The sequence below is a fragment of the Neolamprologus brichardi genome, chromosome 13 (assembly GCF_056152115.1).
Source record: "Neolamprologus brichardi isolate AB-2024 chromosome 13, ASM5615211v1, whole genome shotgun sequence".
Classification (NCBI taxonomy): Eukaryota; Metazoa; Chordata; class Actinopteri; order Cichliformes; family Cichlidae; genus Neolamprologus; species Neolamprologus brichardi.
The window spans coordinates 2,142,342-2,158,955 of NC_142116.1; the positions used below are offsets into that span (position 1 = coordinate 2,142,342).

General features: G+C 45.1%; 1 protein-coding gene across 1 annotated transcript; it reads left to right on the forward strand.

Annotated features, from left to right (window-relative positions):
• Positions 1 to 1,040: 1,040 nt before the first annotated feature.
• Positions 1,041 to 4,431, forward strand: htr7 (5-hydroxytryptamine receptor 7). The gene is made up of 2 exons (XM_087849964.1): positions 1,041 to 1,928; positions 2,696 to 4,431. Exons 1-2 carry the CDS (start codon positions 1,348 to 1,350, stop codon positions 3,588 to 3,590), a joined length of 1,476 nt encoding a protein of 491 aa, XP_087706090.1. The 5' UTR covers positions 1,041 to 1,347; the 3' UTR covers positions 3,591 to 4,431.
• The last annotated feature ends 12,183 nt before the right edge of the window (positions 4,432 to 16,614 follow it).

Here is a 16,614-nt window from a genome sequence, read left to right on the forward strand (position 1 = left end):
TTTTACTGCTGTTGCCTCACAGCGAGTGTTTGAGTCCAGCCCCTGTGTGGACAGATTAGTCATGTGAGGAAAAATCACATGACTAATCTGTCATAAAACAAGGAGATGATTAAGTGATTCAGATTGAGGTGTTTGGGGATCGTTTAGGATACTTTAGACGACCAGCAGTGAAATTCCAGCCTGTGGTGATCTCTCCAGGAGAAACCACAGCTTCACCTGTGAAAGAAAAACATGAAATTATTTCAAATGAAACTAACATTATTCGTTTTATCGCACGATTCTTGGTGCAAAACCAAGAAAGAAATCCAGCATTGTCTTCACGAGCAGCATGCAGTGGACGATTTTGATCACTTGGGGGAGGTAGTAACCAAGCCTTCCTACTGCATTAGTATCACAGCCACGTAGGAACTTATCTTTTCCAAAATTGCACTTAGATTAGAGAATGATGAAAAGCACTTTGTGTTCCTGTTCTCAACTCCAGCAACACAAATCTAATAGTTTTAGAAGTGAGATGGAGGCAGATTGTCCTAACACTCAAAATGTGACTCATGCAGGCTAAACAGAAAAATGATTCAAGGGAAAATTAAAGGAAATCCTTTTCAGCTCCTTCACTTCGATCAGATGAGGGATAAACGACTTTAAAATGAAACTACTAAAAGTATTTCCCCACAAATATGTAATTATAAGACCTCACTTCTATCCCCCAAAAGGGTGACATGATGTTTTCTTAAAATTTTCTTAAAACCTCAGATTACATCATTAAAACTTCTATAAATACGAATTTATCTCCCTTTGTTTTTTTCTGTGTGTAAATTATTGACATTAATGAACATTTATCCATTCTGCGTAATTACGCACATGGGCACGGGTGTCCAGTTCCAGCAGAACGAACACCAAAAAGCACAGTGCGTGTTATTTGTGTAAATGTGTAAATGTAGCCTATAGGCTATCCAACTTGGGTTTTGACGTCACGCGTCAACTTTTGCGATATTTACGCGCAGGGCAGCGTTTAAGTTTTGTCTTCCTGCACATCGGAGTGAAAGGCGTGACGTGCAGTCCATCAGGCCGAGGACAAAAAGGAAATAAAATCCCGTTTTGTAGGTCAGGTATTTTGGGAATATGCCCGCTGCGCGCCACGTGCGTAATGACGAGTGCGCCTGTAAATAGATGAAATAAGGCGTCGATACTTTGGAATGAAAGAGAGCACACCAGCGTGGTGTCTCCTGACGGGGGTTAGGGAAAGGAATTAATCATTTCACGCACCAACACCGGCACTTCGGTGCGCGCTTGTGCCACCTCCAGACGGCTCTCCAAGTCCATGGATAAAAAGGAACACGAGGCGGCAGAATGGTTGTTGCAGGAGCGAGTAACGGGACTTTCGGCAGTGGCAACATGAGGTCGTCGTTCATGATAGAGGACATAGTCGGTGGCGGAGATCCCGGGGGCTCCACTAACATGATGATCTCCGAGGCTCTTGCGTTTCGGCTCCTAAAGGCTGCGCAAGGCGCCGCAGATGCAGCAGCAGCAGCGGCAGCAGCCACTTCTCCGTCCACCTCCAGTCAGCCGCAGGTCATGGAGACGAACGGGACCCGCTGCGGGGAGCAGATCCTGAGTTACGGCCGGGTGGAGAAAGTTCTGATCGGCGCGGTGCTCACCATGCTCACGCTGTCCACGATCTGCGGGAACTTGCTCGTGGTCATCTCCGTCTGTTTTGTCAAGAAGCTGCGCCAGCCGTCCAACTATCTCATCGTTTCTCTGGCCTTGGCCGACCTTTCGGTGGCTCTGGCCGTGATGCCGTTCGTCAGCATCACGGACCTTATCGGCGGTCAGTGGATATTCGGTCAGTTCTTCTGTAACGTTTTTATCGCCATGGATGTGATGTGCTGCACCGCGTCCATCATGACTCTGTGCGTAATCAGCATTGACAGGTAAGATAAACTTCTCCAGCTTTAAAACTGTGTCAGTCTTTTTTCATGAAGCTAAGATAGAAAGTTTTTTTTAACCGAGTTTAATTAAACGTCTCCTGTCTTTAGTGTTTGTTACCAAAAATACATTTAAACAGGTCACGTTCTTATTTCACAGATGTAGAAAAAATGCCTTCTGTAGTCTTAACTCCAGATTTTGTGGCTCGGGGCTCTGCGACACTGGATCGCTGGGTTTCTGTGAGGCTTCTTGCGCCTCGGGGTCTTGTTCTGGGGCGCTTACTTAAAATGAAAAGCTGCAGGACAAAGTGTGACCTCTCTGCCCGCGGCATTCCCGTTCTGACCGCTGAATCAATTTACAGATTCAGAGACTCTGAAACGACCCCGAGTTTAATATTCAACCGCTGCTGTTGTTTTTCCATTTCCTTAAAAACGTTTTCACCACTTTAATCAAATGATAAAATGTTTTTATGCTCATTTGTTCTTGAAAGCCACACATGCCTGCCAATGTCCTGTGTGTTGGAAATTGTGTAGCCTGGTTTGCTGAACATTTATGGTCTTTCCCAGCATCGCCAAGCTTCTCTTTCATAATGTAACCCAGTTCTCATTTGGGGGCTGAGTGTGGCAACCAGACATCTTAGTTTTGCTCAAGGGCACCTTGTCCAGGGTGGGGAGAGTGTCACCTGATTAGGGTAATGTAAAGCAATAAAAATAGAGTTACACTAGACACATTTTAGGGTTGTATTCATTTGGCTGTGTTTTTCTCTGTGTAGGTATTTGGGTATCACTAAGCCTCTGACTTATCCTGTCCGGCAAAACGGCTGCTGCATGGCCAAGATGATCCTGTCGGTGTGGCTCCTCTCTGCTTCCATCACCCTCCCCCCTCTGTTCGGCTGGGCGCAGAACGTTAATGACGGCAGGGTCTGTCTCATCAGCCAGGACTTTGGATACACTGTCTACTCTACAGCCGTGGCCTTCTACATCCCCATGTCGGTGATGCTGATCATGTACTACAGGATCTACCGAGCGGCCAAGCTCAGCGCAGCCAAGCACACCATCACTGGCTTCCCCAGGGAAGGGGAGCACCGAGCTGTGGTGACTCTTCGCGGGGGGAGAGGAGGGCATCAGCCAGCAGAGTCGGGAGAGATGGGAAGCGTCGAGGGGACGGAGGTCGAACAGGTGGAGGAAGCCGAGGAAGAGGAGAGCTTGGACTGCGTGGCAGCGGCGCTGAAGCTCCAGCGTGAGGTGGAGGAGGAGTGCAGCACGCGTGTCTCCCGCCTTCTCAAAACTGGCGAGCACCACCAACGGCGGAAGAGGAAAAACCAGTCCATCTTCAAACGGGAGCAGAAGGCTGCAGCCACTCTGGGCATCGTAGTTGGTGCCTTCACCTTCTGCTGGCTGCCGTTCTTCCTGGTGTCCACTGCCAGGCCGTTCGTCTGTGGCGTGCAGTGCAGCTGCGTGCCGCTCTGGCTGGAAAGGACTCTGTTGTGGCTCGGCTATGCCAACTCCCTCATTAATCCTTTCATTTATGCATTCTTCAACCGGGATCTGAGAACCACCTACAGCAACCTCCTGCGCTGCCGCTACAGGAACATCAATCGGAAGTTGTCGGCGGCTGGCATGCACGAGGCTCTAAAACTGGTGGAGAAACCAGACGCTGACGCGTAAAGCTGGAGGTCTGCCAATCAGCAAGGCAGCAGAGACCAGTATGGAAAATAATCAACTGGGGCTCAGACTGTGGCACGAGGCCATTGTGCTGACGGACCTTTTTACCCTCCAGATTTCATGAGGATTGCCAAGGCGAGAGGAGGAAAGATGCTGCGATTAAGTGGATGTAGAGGAAGTCTAAGTGTTTCACTCTGGAGAAAACTGAGAGAAAACGGAGCTCAGTGGTGATGAATTCATACTGTTTAATTAGTGGCATCTGTTGCAATGATTCTGAAGCCCACGAGGAAGGGCTACCTTGGTGGATTTGAAACTGGCTGCTATGTTGCTGAGAAGCCTTTTGAACATGACATTGATGCAAAAGCAGGAGCTACACACCCAGACTTTGATCTCAGCTCCTGTCATGGATGGAAATGATCTCACTCAGTAGCCAGTGACTTACATTTCCATTTCTGACCCCAGGAAAACGAACAATGAGAAAATAATGAACGACTCGGAGCTCAACCGCTACCAAATGTGTTTACTTTGCATCGCAGTTATCACTTTTCTAAAACGTAGAGTGTTTCGTTGGTGAACAGGCGTAACAAGTGGACACGGTAATGATTAAAAAGTATGTAAAAATGTATGTACACAAGTCGATAGCCACGCTGTTTTTGTAACAAATGGTTCTGATCTGTTGTAATGAGGTGATATCGTTTGAAGATGAGCCAAAACGTGCTCCCTTTCCTTCTACTCGTGTCATGACCACCTCTTTATTGAAAACTATTTACTGATCATTTATTTCTGTAATATGGCAGCTAATTAACGAGCAAGCAAGGACTCTTAGGGACGAGAAAATGATGTGAAAATGCAGAACGCGATGATGTCGACACGGAGCTGAAGGCGGAGTAGAGTGAAACATCATTGAAGACGCTTTCTGAATGTGCCTGTGCCTTTTTCTGCTTTGTTGGCTAAGGTTTGGTTGCAGCACACAAGAGTCTCGCTTTACACTGTGTGCAACTTTAGCCTTGTTGTGCGTTACATAACAAAAGAAATGGCCAATAAAATGGGCAGTATCCTCTCAAACACAGATGAATGATGGTCAGACAGAATCTAATCTTTTGACATGACACGCACCAAAAATTATTTTCACAGTTAATTTAACAATTGACTCGTTTTAGGGCTAAAGTTCGGTCTCAAGTGGGTCTAAAAGAGTAAAATCACAGTTTCATATTCAATCTACAGTCATCAAAAAAATACCCCGTGTACCAGTTTCATTTTGATAAATTATGTTTCCATTCTTTATAATATATAAAAATCTTAACATTAATATATTATATGGACATCTTTTTAGGACAAATCCAGGATCAGGATTTGTCCTGCTGCTGGGAAACACCTCTGACCCATAACTGGCGTCTCCTTTGAAGTCAAATATTGTTTAACTCCAGCTGATGCTCAAAACTCTATGAGGTCATATTTTTCCAACTGGGCCCAGCTGGAAATTAGATCTCACGTCACAGAAATTTCTTGTAATTCATCCAGCTGAACAGCAGGGGGCACCAGTGAGACAATCCTCAATGAGCAGCAGTGAATGGAGCTAAACAATTAAAATCATGATTTATGTTTGCTTCCAGGGAATAAATACATAAACTGATTCTGTTTCCTGTTTGAAGTAAAATACGGAGCCCCGCAGGGGACATGGGAGAAAAAAAAAATTAAGAGATCTCGCAAAACAAACTCGGGATCTCGCAAAACTTTTGCGAGAATCTCGCAAAACTTTTAGCCACATCCTTCGGAGGCCGCCAGCTCGAAGCCGACCGGGAGGTCGAGGCACGATGTGCCGGGAAAGCGGTGTTCCTCCCGGCTGTAGTAAGTCTCGACCTCCCGTTAGCTTTGAGCTAGTGGGTGTCAGATCTCCAAAAACACCGCCATTGTTGGAATTCAACTTTTGCGAGATCCTGAGTTTGTTTTGAGAGATCTCGCAAAAGTCCGTCTTAATTTTTTTTCTCCCATGTCCCCTGCGGGGCTCCGTAGTAAAACAACAGTTATGTTAATTTTTTTTCTAACATAGAGGTCAGGTTAGCTTATAAATGCTAGCATCCCGCTAATCAGTGCCATTAGTTGATTAAGAATTTTACCATGGGACCAGTACACCCTTACTGGCACCTTTGTCCAAATGATAACTAAACATTAGACGTTAAACCACGACAGCAGTTTCAGTGTGTGTGTGGGAAGCAGCTGGTTGTGGCGGGTGGAGGCGATGCTAGGAGCCTGCTGCCTGCAACAAGTCACACAAAATGATTTAATGACGATGAAAACTTATGGTCTTAACCATTTCTATATAACGATGTTGGAATTTCCACGTAGCCCTGTTCATTCTGGATTCGATTATTCAAATTCAATCGAGTTATCGTCATCAAAGCTGACAAAAGCATGGACGAAGCGTAAATACGCCTTTTTTTTTTCTAAAGATTTGTTAGATGTGATCATTTATTAGGATCTGTACCACCAGTGTTAATTAAATGACCTCCAATATGTTGGGCTGCCATGCTGTTAATCTTCTCACCTCTTGTCCTTATGGAGTTTCATGTGATCACAGACAATTACGCAGCTGTTATTCCCGTGTAGCTCTGTCTCAGGCTACAGGGCGACGCCCGGGAGGAAATCTGATGTGGATGTTAAAGGAGAGAGCAGATCACAGCCGCTGCTTCGTTGGTGTGTTTAATCTCCCCAGAGATCGAGAGCCTGTCTGCTTGGAGTTTAATTTAAAGTTAAAAGTACAAGTTTAGCTCAGGGGGAGTGATAAAGTGCACAGAGCTTTTGTATGTGCACAAGTTTTAGTGCAGCATCCTGCATGCACCGAGCAGCTGCAACATCATGTTGACAGGAACTCTGGAAACTTGCTTGCTTGGTTTCTTTCTGGCAACATTATTTTCTTTGTGTTCTCTTTAACATGCACTGACACGAGTAGGAGAAAAGTGTTACCTCTTATTCCACAAGGACTGCAGTAATGTTTTTAATCCTTTGAGGGGACTTCGTGTTTTACAAGTATTAGTACACTCGAAATAACTTGAAATTGTACAACAGCTAACTTAGCAGGAGCAACAGAGGGCACTCAGTCAGTTTTACCAAAATCTCTTTTTGCTAAAGAAGTGTGAACACTGCAATTACCGCCTTTATTCTCCGTTGAAACATTAATTAAAGCTGCTCTCCACAAGATTATTTTTAAATTAAAAAAAATGCGCTAAGCTACTGAGCCTTAATTACTGAGTTAGCACGGCAGCAGAGATGATACAGAGAAGCCAGCAGGACAAACTCTGCTGTCTGCCCGACAACAGAAAGTTCACTCAGAGTAAAACTTCTCTAGATTCTAGATTTTAGATTTGTTTTCAAGTATCAAGTGTGAATAAACATCATAATGAAACACAGGAGTGGGCGATATATATTTTCCCAAGGGTCACAACCGAACCAGAACCTCTTTCTTTAGCCCTCCACAACAGTCCAAGTTTGAAAAATGAATTGCCTGCCCCTGGTATAGAACATCAGCTATAATAGGTAAATCCATCTTTTTCAGTCACACTTCAGGGTTCTGCCCAGTCACGCCTTTGCCATGTGACTAAGGGAATTAGTTATTTGTGGGGAGGTGAGCTGAAAAGGTTGAGAACCACTGAACTGTACTCTTCTGGGCTCAGTGCCGCCGTGGCATGGCTCCATTTCCCGTCGTAGAATAGATGGAGAATGGTTGCCAGGAGCACAGGAGCATGTTTTTCCTGAAGAGCATCCAAAAACTGTTATCATTCACATGCAACACTCAAACTATCTGTTGTTATCTTGGTAAATGGCCTGTATTTGTATAGCGCTTTTTATTAGTCCAACATTGACAACATCTCGTGAAAATATTCTCAGTGGCGTGTCAACACTTTGGTGCGAGATAGGAAGGGAACGACTGCACAGCTACAGGCTGAAAAATAGTTTGTATGACATCCAGAGGAGAGAGGAGACACGCTAAAAGGTAAATGGGCGGTAGAGGCACACCCCGGCATTCAGCGGCTGTCGCCTGCATCTCAGAATGTGACTGAATGCTCGCCTCTTTCATCAAACTAGTCATCTTCCCGCACGAGAGCGCTGCACTGAACCGGAGCTAATTTTAAAGAAATTGAGAGCCTGCGTCACAACAAGTAGATTTATGGATTTTTTTCAGTGCGGGAACGCGAACCCTCCAACTAAGCGTGCACCAGCAGTTCCCACAATAGTCAAAAAATGACTCTTGGCTCGGCGCGGTCACATGGTTTCTAAAGAATCTATGAAAAGATGGGGAATGTGGAGATATCAGCTGCAGCTAAATTTACGCATCAACCACAGATGTGATTGTTTAAAGGCAGATGTTTTATTGCCATGTACTCCTCACTGTACACTGAGAACACTCTGAGAAAATGACTGTTAACTCTAACTGCAGAGAAACTGTGACACTTCAGTAAGGATAATAAATAGATCAACATTTAAGGCGTATGGCTGGAGGTGACTTAAATTACCTGCTGTCTCTTGCTAATAGCTGCTTTAGAAGCCAGATGTTTGGAAATGTTCCACCAACAGTTGCTTAACCTTTTGAGAACGTCCTCATCACAAGCTGTTTTTGAACAGGGAGGCTCAGCTGCATATTACATATAACGTGTGTTCATAGCATTCAGTCTTTAGTCTGCACCGCTTCCCATTTGCGTGAATCGATGTGTTTGCCTCTCGTGGATGCTGAAAGCCAGCGCTGCACAGTGACAACACTCTACTGAGATGACTCCATTAATCTGTCACTGATTGGCTGTGTGTTAATCCTCCTACGGCACTCATTGGACCAATTGTTTTTTAATCTTCAACCTGCTGTTTCATGTCAAAATGCTATGAAAGAGTCAGCTCTGTGGACTGGAGACATTCAAAGCTCTGGACTCATCCAGGCCTACCCTTACCTGACGAATGCACAAACAAGGATTTGTTCGGGAAAGGCTACCAACGGGCAAATAGCACAGGACTCAGTCAGAAAAATAAAAAATATGTGATGGCATACGGTAAAAATATCCCATCCAGTTGTGTTGTGTCTGGCACAACAGAGGGAGATACCACCATCTTGGTAACGAGAAGCCTCAACGGCGCTCCTTTGAGTTATCGTCATCAAAACTGCTCCACATCAGATAAAAGGTAGAGCTGGCGGACTAACAAGAACAGCGAGAGGGTCGAATGCATCCTTTCGGGACAAATAAAGCTCTCAGATTGGGGTGGTTCCTGGGCCTCATTCAAACACTTTTTTCTATTAGTTTTCATACCACAGCCAATGTTGTTCACTGGGACCATATGGGACCTTGTTCTGTCAGCATTATCAAAGTACAAAGAACAGCTCTCGTGGGATAGTATTGCTTTTATATGCTGTTTAGCACTGTGTGAAACTCTGTGTATATATTAAGACTAAAAAGAGAAAAAAGGAAAGCGCGATGGCTCCATTGGCCCCTGGTGACCATAACAGCTGGGCTTAGCGACCCATAAAGCACAGCAGGAGAGTCTCTATGGCACTTCTCGGCACAGATGCGACGTGTAATTGACCAATCAAATCGCTGAAATTCCTTGTATATGAGTCCAAAACCTTTCACGTGGAAAAGACTGTAAGATATGTTGTTATTGTCGGAGTGAAACCTTGTTGGTTCCAGTTAATCAGCCTCGTTTTTGACCCGATCTGCAAGGTTATTTTCAATCACGATTCTTCATACTGAAACGACATCAGCAGCAGTGTCATCGAGCTATTTAAGAACCAGCCGCGATGGAGATCTCCAGTTAAAACTCTTTAGACTTGTTTTAGATGTAATCTATATTTTACAGTCTGTACAGTTTTGTCAGGGTGCTGAGTGATGGCGAAATTTGTGAAGTGACCTTTCTTGCCCAAATGAATCATTAAATACTTAAAAAAATAAAACGGGATTGATCTTCGTCTCTGTTTCTGCTTTACTGCTCTGATCAGCACCTGGAGACAGCGAGCACACGTGGAAATGATGGCTACTGCAGGGTTACGCTTATGTTACTTCACAAGTAAAGCACTAGCTTTGTTGTTATTGTTTGGCTAAGTCACAAAACAGTTTGGTATTGAAATTGGATGATCTGATATCCTCGTGTTGGTGTTGTTCCCAGATCATCATGAAAATGTTGTTCCAAGTTCAACATTGCAAGTGACCAATCACATTATTGTGACGTTATTCTTTTGTGCACCAACCCATTCGTGCATTTATGAAATTCCAATGTTGCAAGGACAATATCAATTCTGCTTAGCGTTTATTAAAGGGTTAGGGTTAGGGTCCGTTGATCGGCAGACAGAGGCGTTTTCTCGCAGCTTAAGTTACAGTTTTTTGTTTTACGCTGGTTTTTCCCGAAGTCGCAAAAGTATGACATCACAACATTCTGATTGGTCACTTGCAATGTTGATCCTGGAACAACCTTTAGTATGATGATCTGGGAACAACACCAACACGAGGATATCAGATCGTGCATTGAAATTAATCTACGCATAAAGCGAGTCCTTAGATGTGAAACGCACAGCTTAAAAAGAGATAACATAACCTTCACCTTTGGCGACTCGAGCTTTGTGGTTTTGCCCACAATTAAAATGCTGGTTGGTCCAAAAATAACTCTTGAAAAGAGCTTTTTTTTTCTATTTAACTGTACTCAGTTTCAAGAAAAAAGGTTGTTTTCAGGCATGCTAAAAATATAAGCCAAAGCATGAAAAACCTCTCCAGTTTCCTGGAACATTTGCCACACTTTAAAGGTGGTGATACTGACTTCCTGTCAGGACGGTCAGGACGATGCAGACACTGTTCCACAGACAGTTCATTTGACATCATACAGGATGCTGTCACTGTAACTGATGAGAGTTAAGTGGGCTATTATCAGCTCTGAGTGAAACGATGAGTGGTCGACTCGCTGCGTTTAAACATTAAAAATGCATTCAAACATCCATCACATTAGTCAGCAATAAAAATCAGAGGCAACGTGGAGAATACGTGATGGAGACGTGTCTTTGTCTACGACAAAAAGATAGAACGGTAATATGGAGGGTTTTGCAAACAGAGCTGGAGTCAGTAAAGATGCTAAAATAAATAAGCCTCTGCATCTTTTTAAATAGTCCTTTACAGTTTAAACTGAGACTGTGTCCTAGTTATATATGATATTTGTAATAAATTGTACTGTTGTTCTGTTACTGTTCTAACTAGCTTGTTAAAAACTATTTAATTGTAGCTATAAACAGTGCGACCCAGTGTTTTTGAGTCTGTACGATTACTGACCTGTGATTTCATCATGACTTTTTGTGTTTGGGTTCCTGTGCCCCTCGTGTTTAGTGGAGGCTTCGTTCTGTCCTGTTTGTTTTCTTGCTCCGCTGTCAGTCGCCTCTCATGTTGCCGTTTGTTACTCTCTGTGCTTCATGTGTCCTCTGTTTCCAGGCCCTGTCACGTTTCCATGTCTACTCTTTGTGAACTGTTTCCTGTTTTACTTTGGGAGTCCTTGTCCTTTGTTAATGTTTTCAGTTTTGCTTCCCCTTGGTCTTGTCATGTTTGATTGCTCCCAGCTGTGCTCTCCTCCTGTGTCTCATTCCCTCGTTATCCCTCTGGATATTCAAGCCCTGCATTTTCCTTGCTCTTTGCTGCATTTTCCCTCATTCCCTGCTGTGTGACCGGCCTCCCTGTTTAGTTACATGTAGCTTCCAAGCTTAGTTAGTGTCGCAGTTTCTGATGTTCAGCGATAAAGCTGCCTTTTGAGTTTACCTTTTGTGTTTGTTTCTGAGCTTCAGTCCTCTTCTGCCTGTTTCACATAGCCAGCACATGATTTTTAATTTTATTTGATTTTATTTTATTGATTAGCATTCAAATATCTCAATGAATACAGAACAAAGATCTACCACAAAGCAAGAAAGCATGAGACAAGGCTAATCAAAAGGTGTTGGCTGAAGCATTTACTTATTACCTTTTTAACAAAAGATCTTTTTGCATACAGCTCCTGTACACAGGGCTCGAAGCAAAGAATAAAACAAAGCAAAGAATAAAACAAAGCAAAAACAAACAAACTTTCCACCTTAGATAAGTAACTACATCAAAGCAAAACAGTCAAGAGTTTCAGTTTTATTATTTTTGCTCTTTTCATTCTTGATTTATATATTTTTCTAATACTCTATTTTTAAACATGTTTTTAAACAAGGAAAATGAACTCCACCTTTTTAAATCACTGTCAGAACTATTCCACAGGTTAACTCCTCTAACAGAAACACATCTCTGCTTTATATTTGTCCTTATCTTGTTTTTTTTTTTTAAAGAAATCTGTTCCCCTTAAGTCATATTGACTCTCTCTGACTTTAAACAGCTTCTGAGTACTGGGGCAAAGCAAGTTATTTTGTGCTTTATACATTGTGTGCCATTTTATATTCAACTAAATCATAAAATTTCAGGGTATTCAGATTAATAAACAAAATGTTAGTTGGTTCTATATAGTTTGATTGATTTATAATTCTTATAGCTCTTTTTTGTAACTTGAAAATAGGAAGAGTGTTCGTTTTATATGCATGAGCCCATATCTCCAGACAGTAAGTCATATATGGAAGCAACAGAGTACAATAAAGTGTGTATAATGATTTTTTTATTCAGGACATGCTTTGTTTTATAGAGAATAGCAATGGTTTTTGACATTTTTGTTTTCACATGACAGTAAGACCTACCTATCTAGCATTACAATGAAAGAATGCAGTTTAATTCCTGCTGGAATACAGAACAATTCCCCAAAAAGCTGGGATGCTGGGTCAAAGGTCAATAAAAACAGAGTACCATGGTCTTTTACAGGCACAGAAACAAATCACAGAGGAAAGTGACATGATGTACCATCCCACTCTGGAGCCTTTCTAAGCTGTTGAGGTCCAGAGCCAACATAATCTATCGCAGGGCTGACACACTGAGTCAGACACCTGCAGCCAGTTTAGCATGACCAGTTAACCTAACGCCATGCATGGCTCTGGACTGTTGGAGGAAGTACCCAATCAAATTATTAGTCCTTTATTTATCTAGGTAAAAAATCTCATTTCCAAGAGAATCCTGGCATCATGGCATCAAAAGTCACATACCACATAGGTATATAACATTTAAAACAAATACAATATCCCATACCAAATGTGTCATTTTAAGAACAATATGTGCTCATTTGGAGTTGATGACAGCAACACGTCTTTACAAAGTTGGACCATGTTTCCTCTTTTCTTTTAACAACAGTCCGTAAACGTCGGTGATCCGAGGAAAGCAGCTGCTGGACGTTTGGGAGGGGAATATCGTCCCATTCTTGTCTGCTCAGCAGTCCTGGCTCTTCTGTGCCATAGATGCTTTTTCATGATGTTCCAGATGTTCTCGGTTGTTAAAACGCCTGGACTGCAGGCAGGCCGGTTCAGCACCTGGACTCTTCAGAAGCCATGCTGTTGTAATAGATGCAGTGTGTTGTTTAGCACCATCCTGCTAAAATATTCAAGGCCTTGCCTGAAAACTTTGTTTGAATGGGGCATACATAGCTTTAAACTTTACATCTGTGGACAGCACCGTGAGCTGTGGTCACAGACCGTGATTTCTGGAAGTGTTCCTGAGACCTGACGGTCATGGGCGTGACCACTGATTTTAACCTCGTCCCTTGTGACTCTTTTGATGGTAATATAAACTGCAGAGGGCAAGATGTTTACTGTCCTCACATCTTTACAAAGGTGGCATTATTCTGAAATTCTTCCATAGTTTGTAGATGTGTGAACCTCTTCCCAGCTGTACCACTGCTCCACAAGATGCTCGTCTTATATCCAGTCTGTGGCCATTTGCAGAAAGAATGGAAAGAGAAACTTAGAGAGCCAACATAAATGCTGATGTGCCATTATTTTAAAGTCATGTGCAATTGTGGCACTATGTTAAAGACAGAGACATGAAAATAGTAGCCCCCCATTTTATTTGATGGTCAGAAACATTTTCTTTTAGTAAGGCCACTGTAATGTCAGTTTTACTGTTGTATAAGTTCCACCAGCAGAGGGCGCTCAGTCCTGTACGCATCGGTAGCTGACGCTACACTAGAAGAAGTAGTGTTAGCGGTGAAGAGGCAGCGTACGGCCTGCGCGCTGAAAGAACTGATTAATCAGACATTTTTCTGTCTGATATTTTTAGAATATCAACAAATTAAATCCATAGTAAAAAAGAAATTTAACCTCAGTCAAGTTGAATTACAAACACCACCAAGTGTGGTTCAATTTCTTACTCTTAAATCCCCCAAACTATTATCTAAAATATACAGAACACTTTCTAAAATAGATGAATCAATATCCCTTCCTATTGCAAAGTGGGAAGCAGATTTATCAGTCAGCCTAGACCAAAACGTCTGGTCTCAGATGTGCTTAAAAACCTTTAAATTGATTAAAAATCCCAATCTGCAATTAATACAATACAAAATACTGCATAGAGTGCACTATACAGGTCATCGAATGTTCAAGATGGGCTTTACATCCGCCAACAACTGCTCACACTGTCAAGGCAATACACCAGACAATTACATCCACGCTCTTTGGTTCTGTCCACCAGTGCAGAAGTTTTGGCACGAGATATGTGAAGACTTATCAAAGTGTCTGAAATGTAAAATTCCAACCTCCCCTTTAGTATGCTTGTTGGGAAATTTGGATGATGTCACTACAGAAACTAATACAGTCCACATGGTTTTTACTGCCCTATGCATCGCCAAGAAAACGGTCCTCATGAACTGGAAAAATAAAAATAATCTTAATTCTAGCCAATATAGAAACTATCTAATAGATCACATTAGCCTCGATATAGCCTCTGCCACCACATTAGATCAATCCCTCTGGGCTCCTTTGATCGGCTCCATCACCTAGCGGGGTTGGGGGGTCGTAGTTTGGTCCCGCCTTGGCTATTGTGGTTGATGTGGAGGTTGGGATGGGCTTAGGGCACCTGGAGGACCCCTAGAGACGTTATCCCTGGAGGGCTTAACCCGGGGGTTGTGTTCATAACCTGGTTAGTGGCTCTGGTCGCTCTCAGAGGTTGTTCTCCTCGTGGCCGCGTGCAGCGGGGCTGGAGGATGGTCTGAGCTGGCGGACGTAGGTTACTGGCCTGGTGGCCTGGCTGCCCCTGAGTGGATCCGGGGCGGGCGTCGGGGTTTGGGGTTCGGGGGTGCTTCGCCTCCGTGCTGGGGCTCTGGCTGGGCCTTGGGGGCTTCGGTCCTCGTCGGTGTGTCGCCGAGGTTGTGGGCGGGTGGGTGCACGGGGGCTCAGCCCTGGCGCAGGGGGCCTCTTGTGCATCGGCCTAACCGGGGGGCTCTTCAACTGGCAGGGAGGTTGTTCCATCTTTGCAGGAGTCCACTCTGCAGGTGGGGGAGAGACATAGGAGAGGTGGAGAATAAACTTAACCTGGGTGTCTGTGTCTTGTGTAGTCTGGGAGATGATTGAATGTTGGGGTGGGTACAGTTTCCTCTGCGGTGGGGTAGGGTGGGCTGCCCCGGGTCCTGTGGGGCTTGGCGGTGCTGCTGCCGTAGGCCCCGGTCTGGATGGGCCTGGGCTCCCTTGCCTTGGTGGATACCAGAGGACGGGGGTGCCTATTGGGGTCAGCGGGGGAGCTGGCCCTAGGGAGGGACACCCTCCCCTCCCTTCTTTTCCTCCCCATCCCCGGCTGCCTCCCTCTTCCCACTCCACCACACCCACCCACACAGGTAGGGCTTTGGGGTGCGGGTGTGTCACCAGGGTGCAGGGGAGACATTCCCCCCCCCTCTGTCCTCTTCTGGCCACCTGTGCCTCAATTTTATCTCACAACTTAGACATCCACATTACTTACACTCTCATAACACACACACACATATATATATATATATATATATATATATATATATATATATATATATATATATAGGGCCTTGAGGGTGGGCACGTTAACGGCGTCCAGTAGACGGTCTGTGTATTCAAACCTACCTCTGGCGCCGGTGCCCACCTCTCAATTTTAAATCCATGTAGACATTGAGGGTTCTCGGGAGGGGCCGTGCTAACACCTGCTGCTCTCTGGCAGCAGCACCATGCTCTCCCTTGTTTTAAACACACTTTAGAGCAACACGCAGCAACACTACACTTGAGCGGGAGGAGGAGGGTATGGGGTCTTAACACACCCCCGTTCTCTGCTAGCCATCGGGGCGGGGGGGCTGGGAAGAGATGCTGGCTGTCCGATTGGCCTCCCTGCTGCTGCGGAGCCTGGGGCGGTCTGCTAGCCTCCACCCCGGAGGGAAGGGTAACATCTCTTGGGTCTGGGTGCCGTTTCCCCCTCTGGGGGCGAGGATACCTGGACCCGGGGTATAGAGTATGTTTGGGGAGTGTGATTGTGTGTACATGTCCATTTACGTTTATTCCTACGTTGGGTGAGTGCTGAGTGTTTGTATATGTGTGCATGAGGGTGGGAATGCATGTCTGTGTCTGTGTGTGCCTGTTTGTCTGTGTCTATATGTCAGGTCGGGTCTTAGACTCCACCTCTCTGGGAACTCCCAGGCCCTCCAAGTGTGGAGGCCTATCTCCCCTCACCACACTCCCTGCCGGTGACTGATGCCCTCAGGGGTCGGTGCATTGTTGGTTCTTGGTGTCCGGGGCTGGGCGCTCAGGTCATGTGCCAGCTCACTCCCGGTGGCTACTTGGCGGGGCCTGGCGCCTGCTGCTCAGTCAGGCCTCTTCCGGGGCGCGGAGGTCCCTCGGGCCTCCGGCCTCTGTGCCTGCGGCTCGGTTCACTCTGGCACAGCTGGCTGCCGGCGGAGCCGGCGGGCACGCCGGTGCAGCCCCCTCTAGTTTCTGCCCGGTGGCTACTGGGTGACCCCTCGCCTGGGTATCCTCAGCCCTTCCCATGAAGGTGGCACGGATGCCCCTCCGGTGGTCCTCCTTGGGCTCTTGCACTCTGGGACCTCTGGATGTCTGGGGCCTGGATCTCCTCCATGCCTGCTTCATGGCCTGAGGGACAGGGCTATGGCTCTCTACATC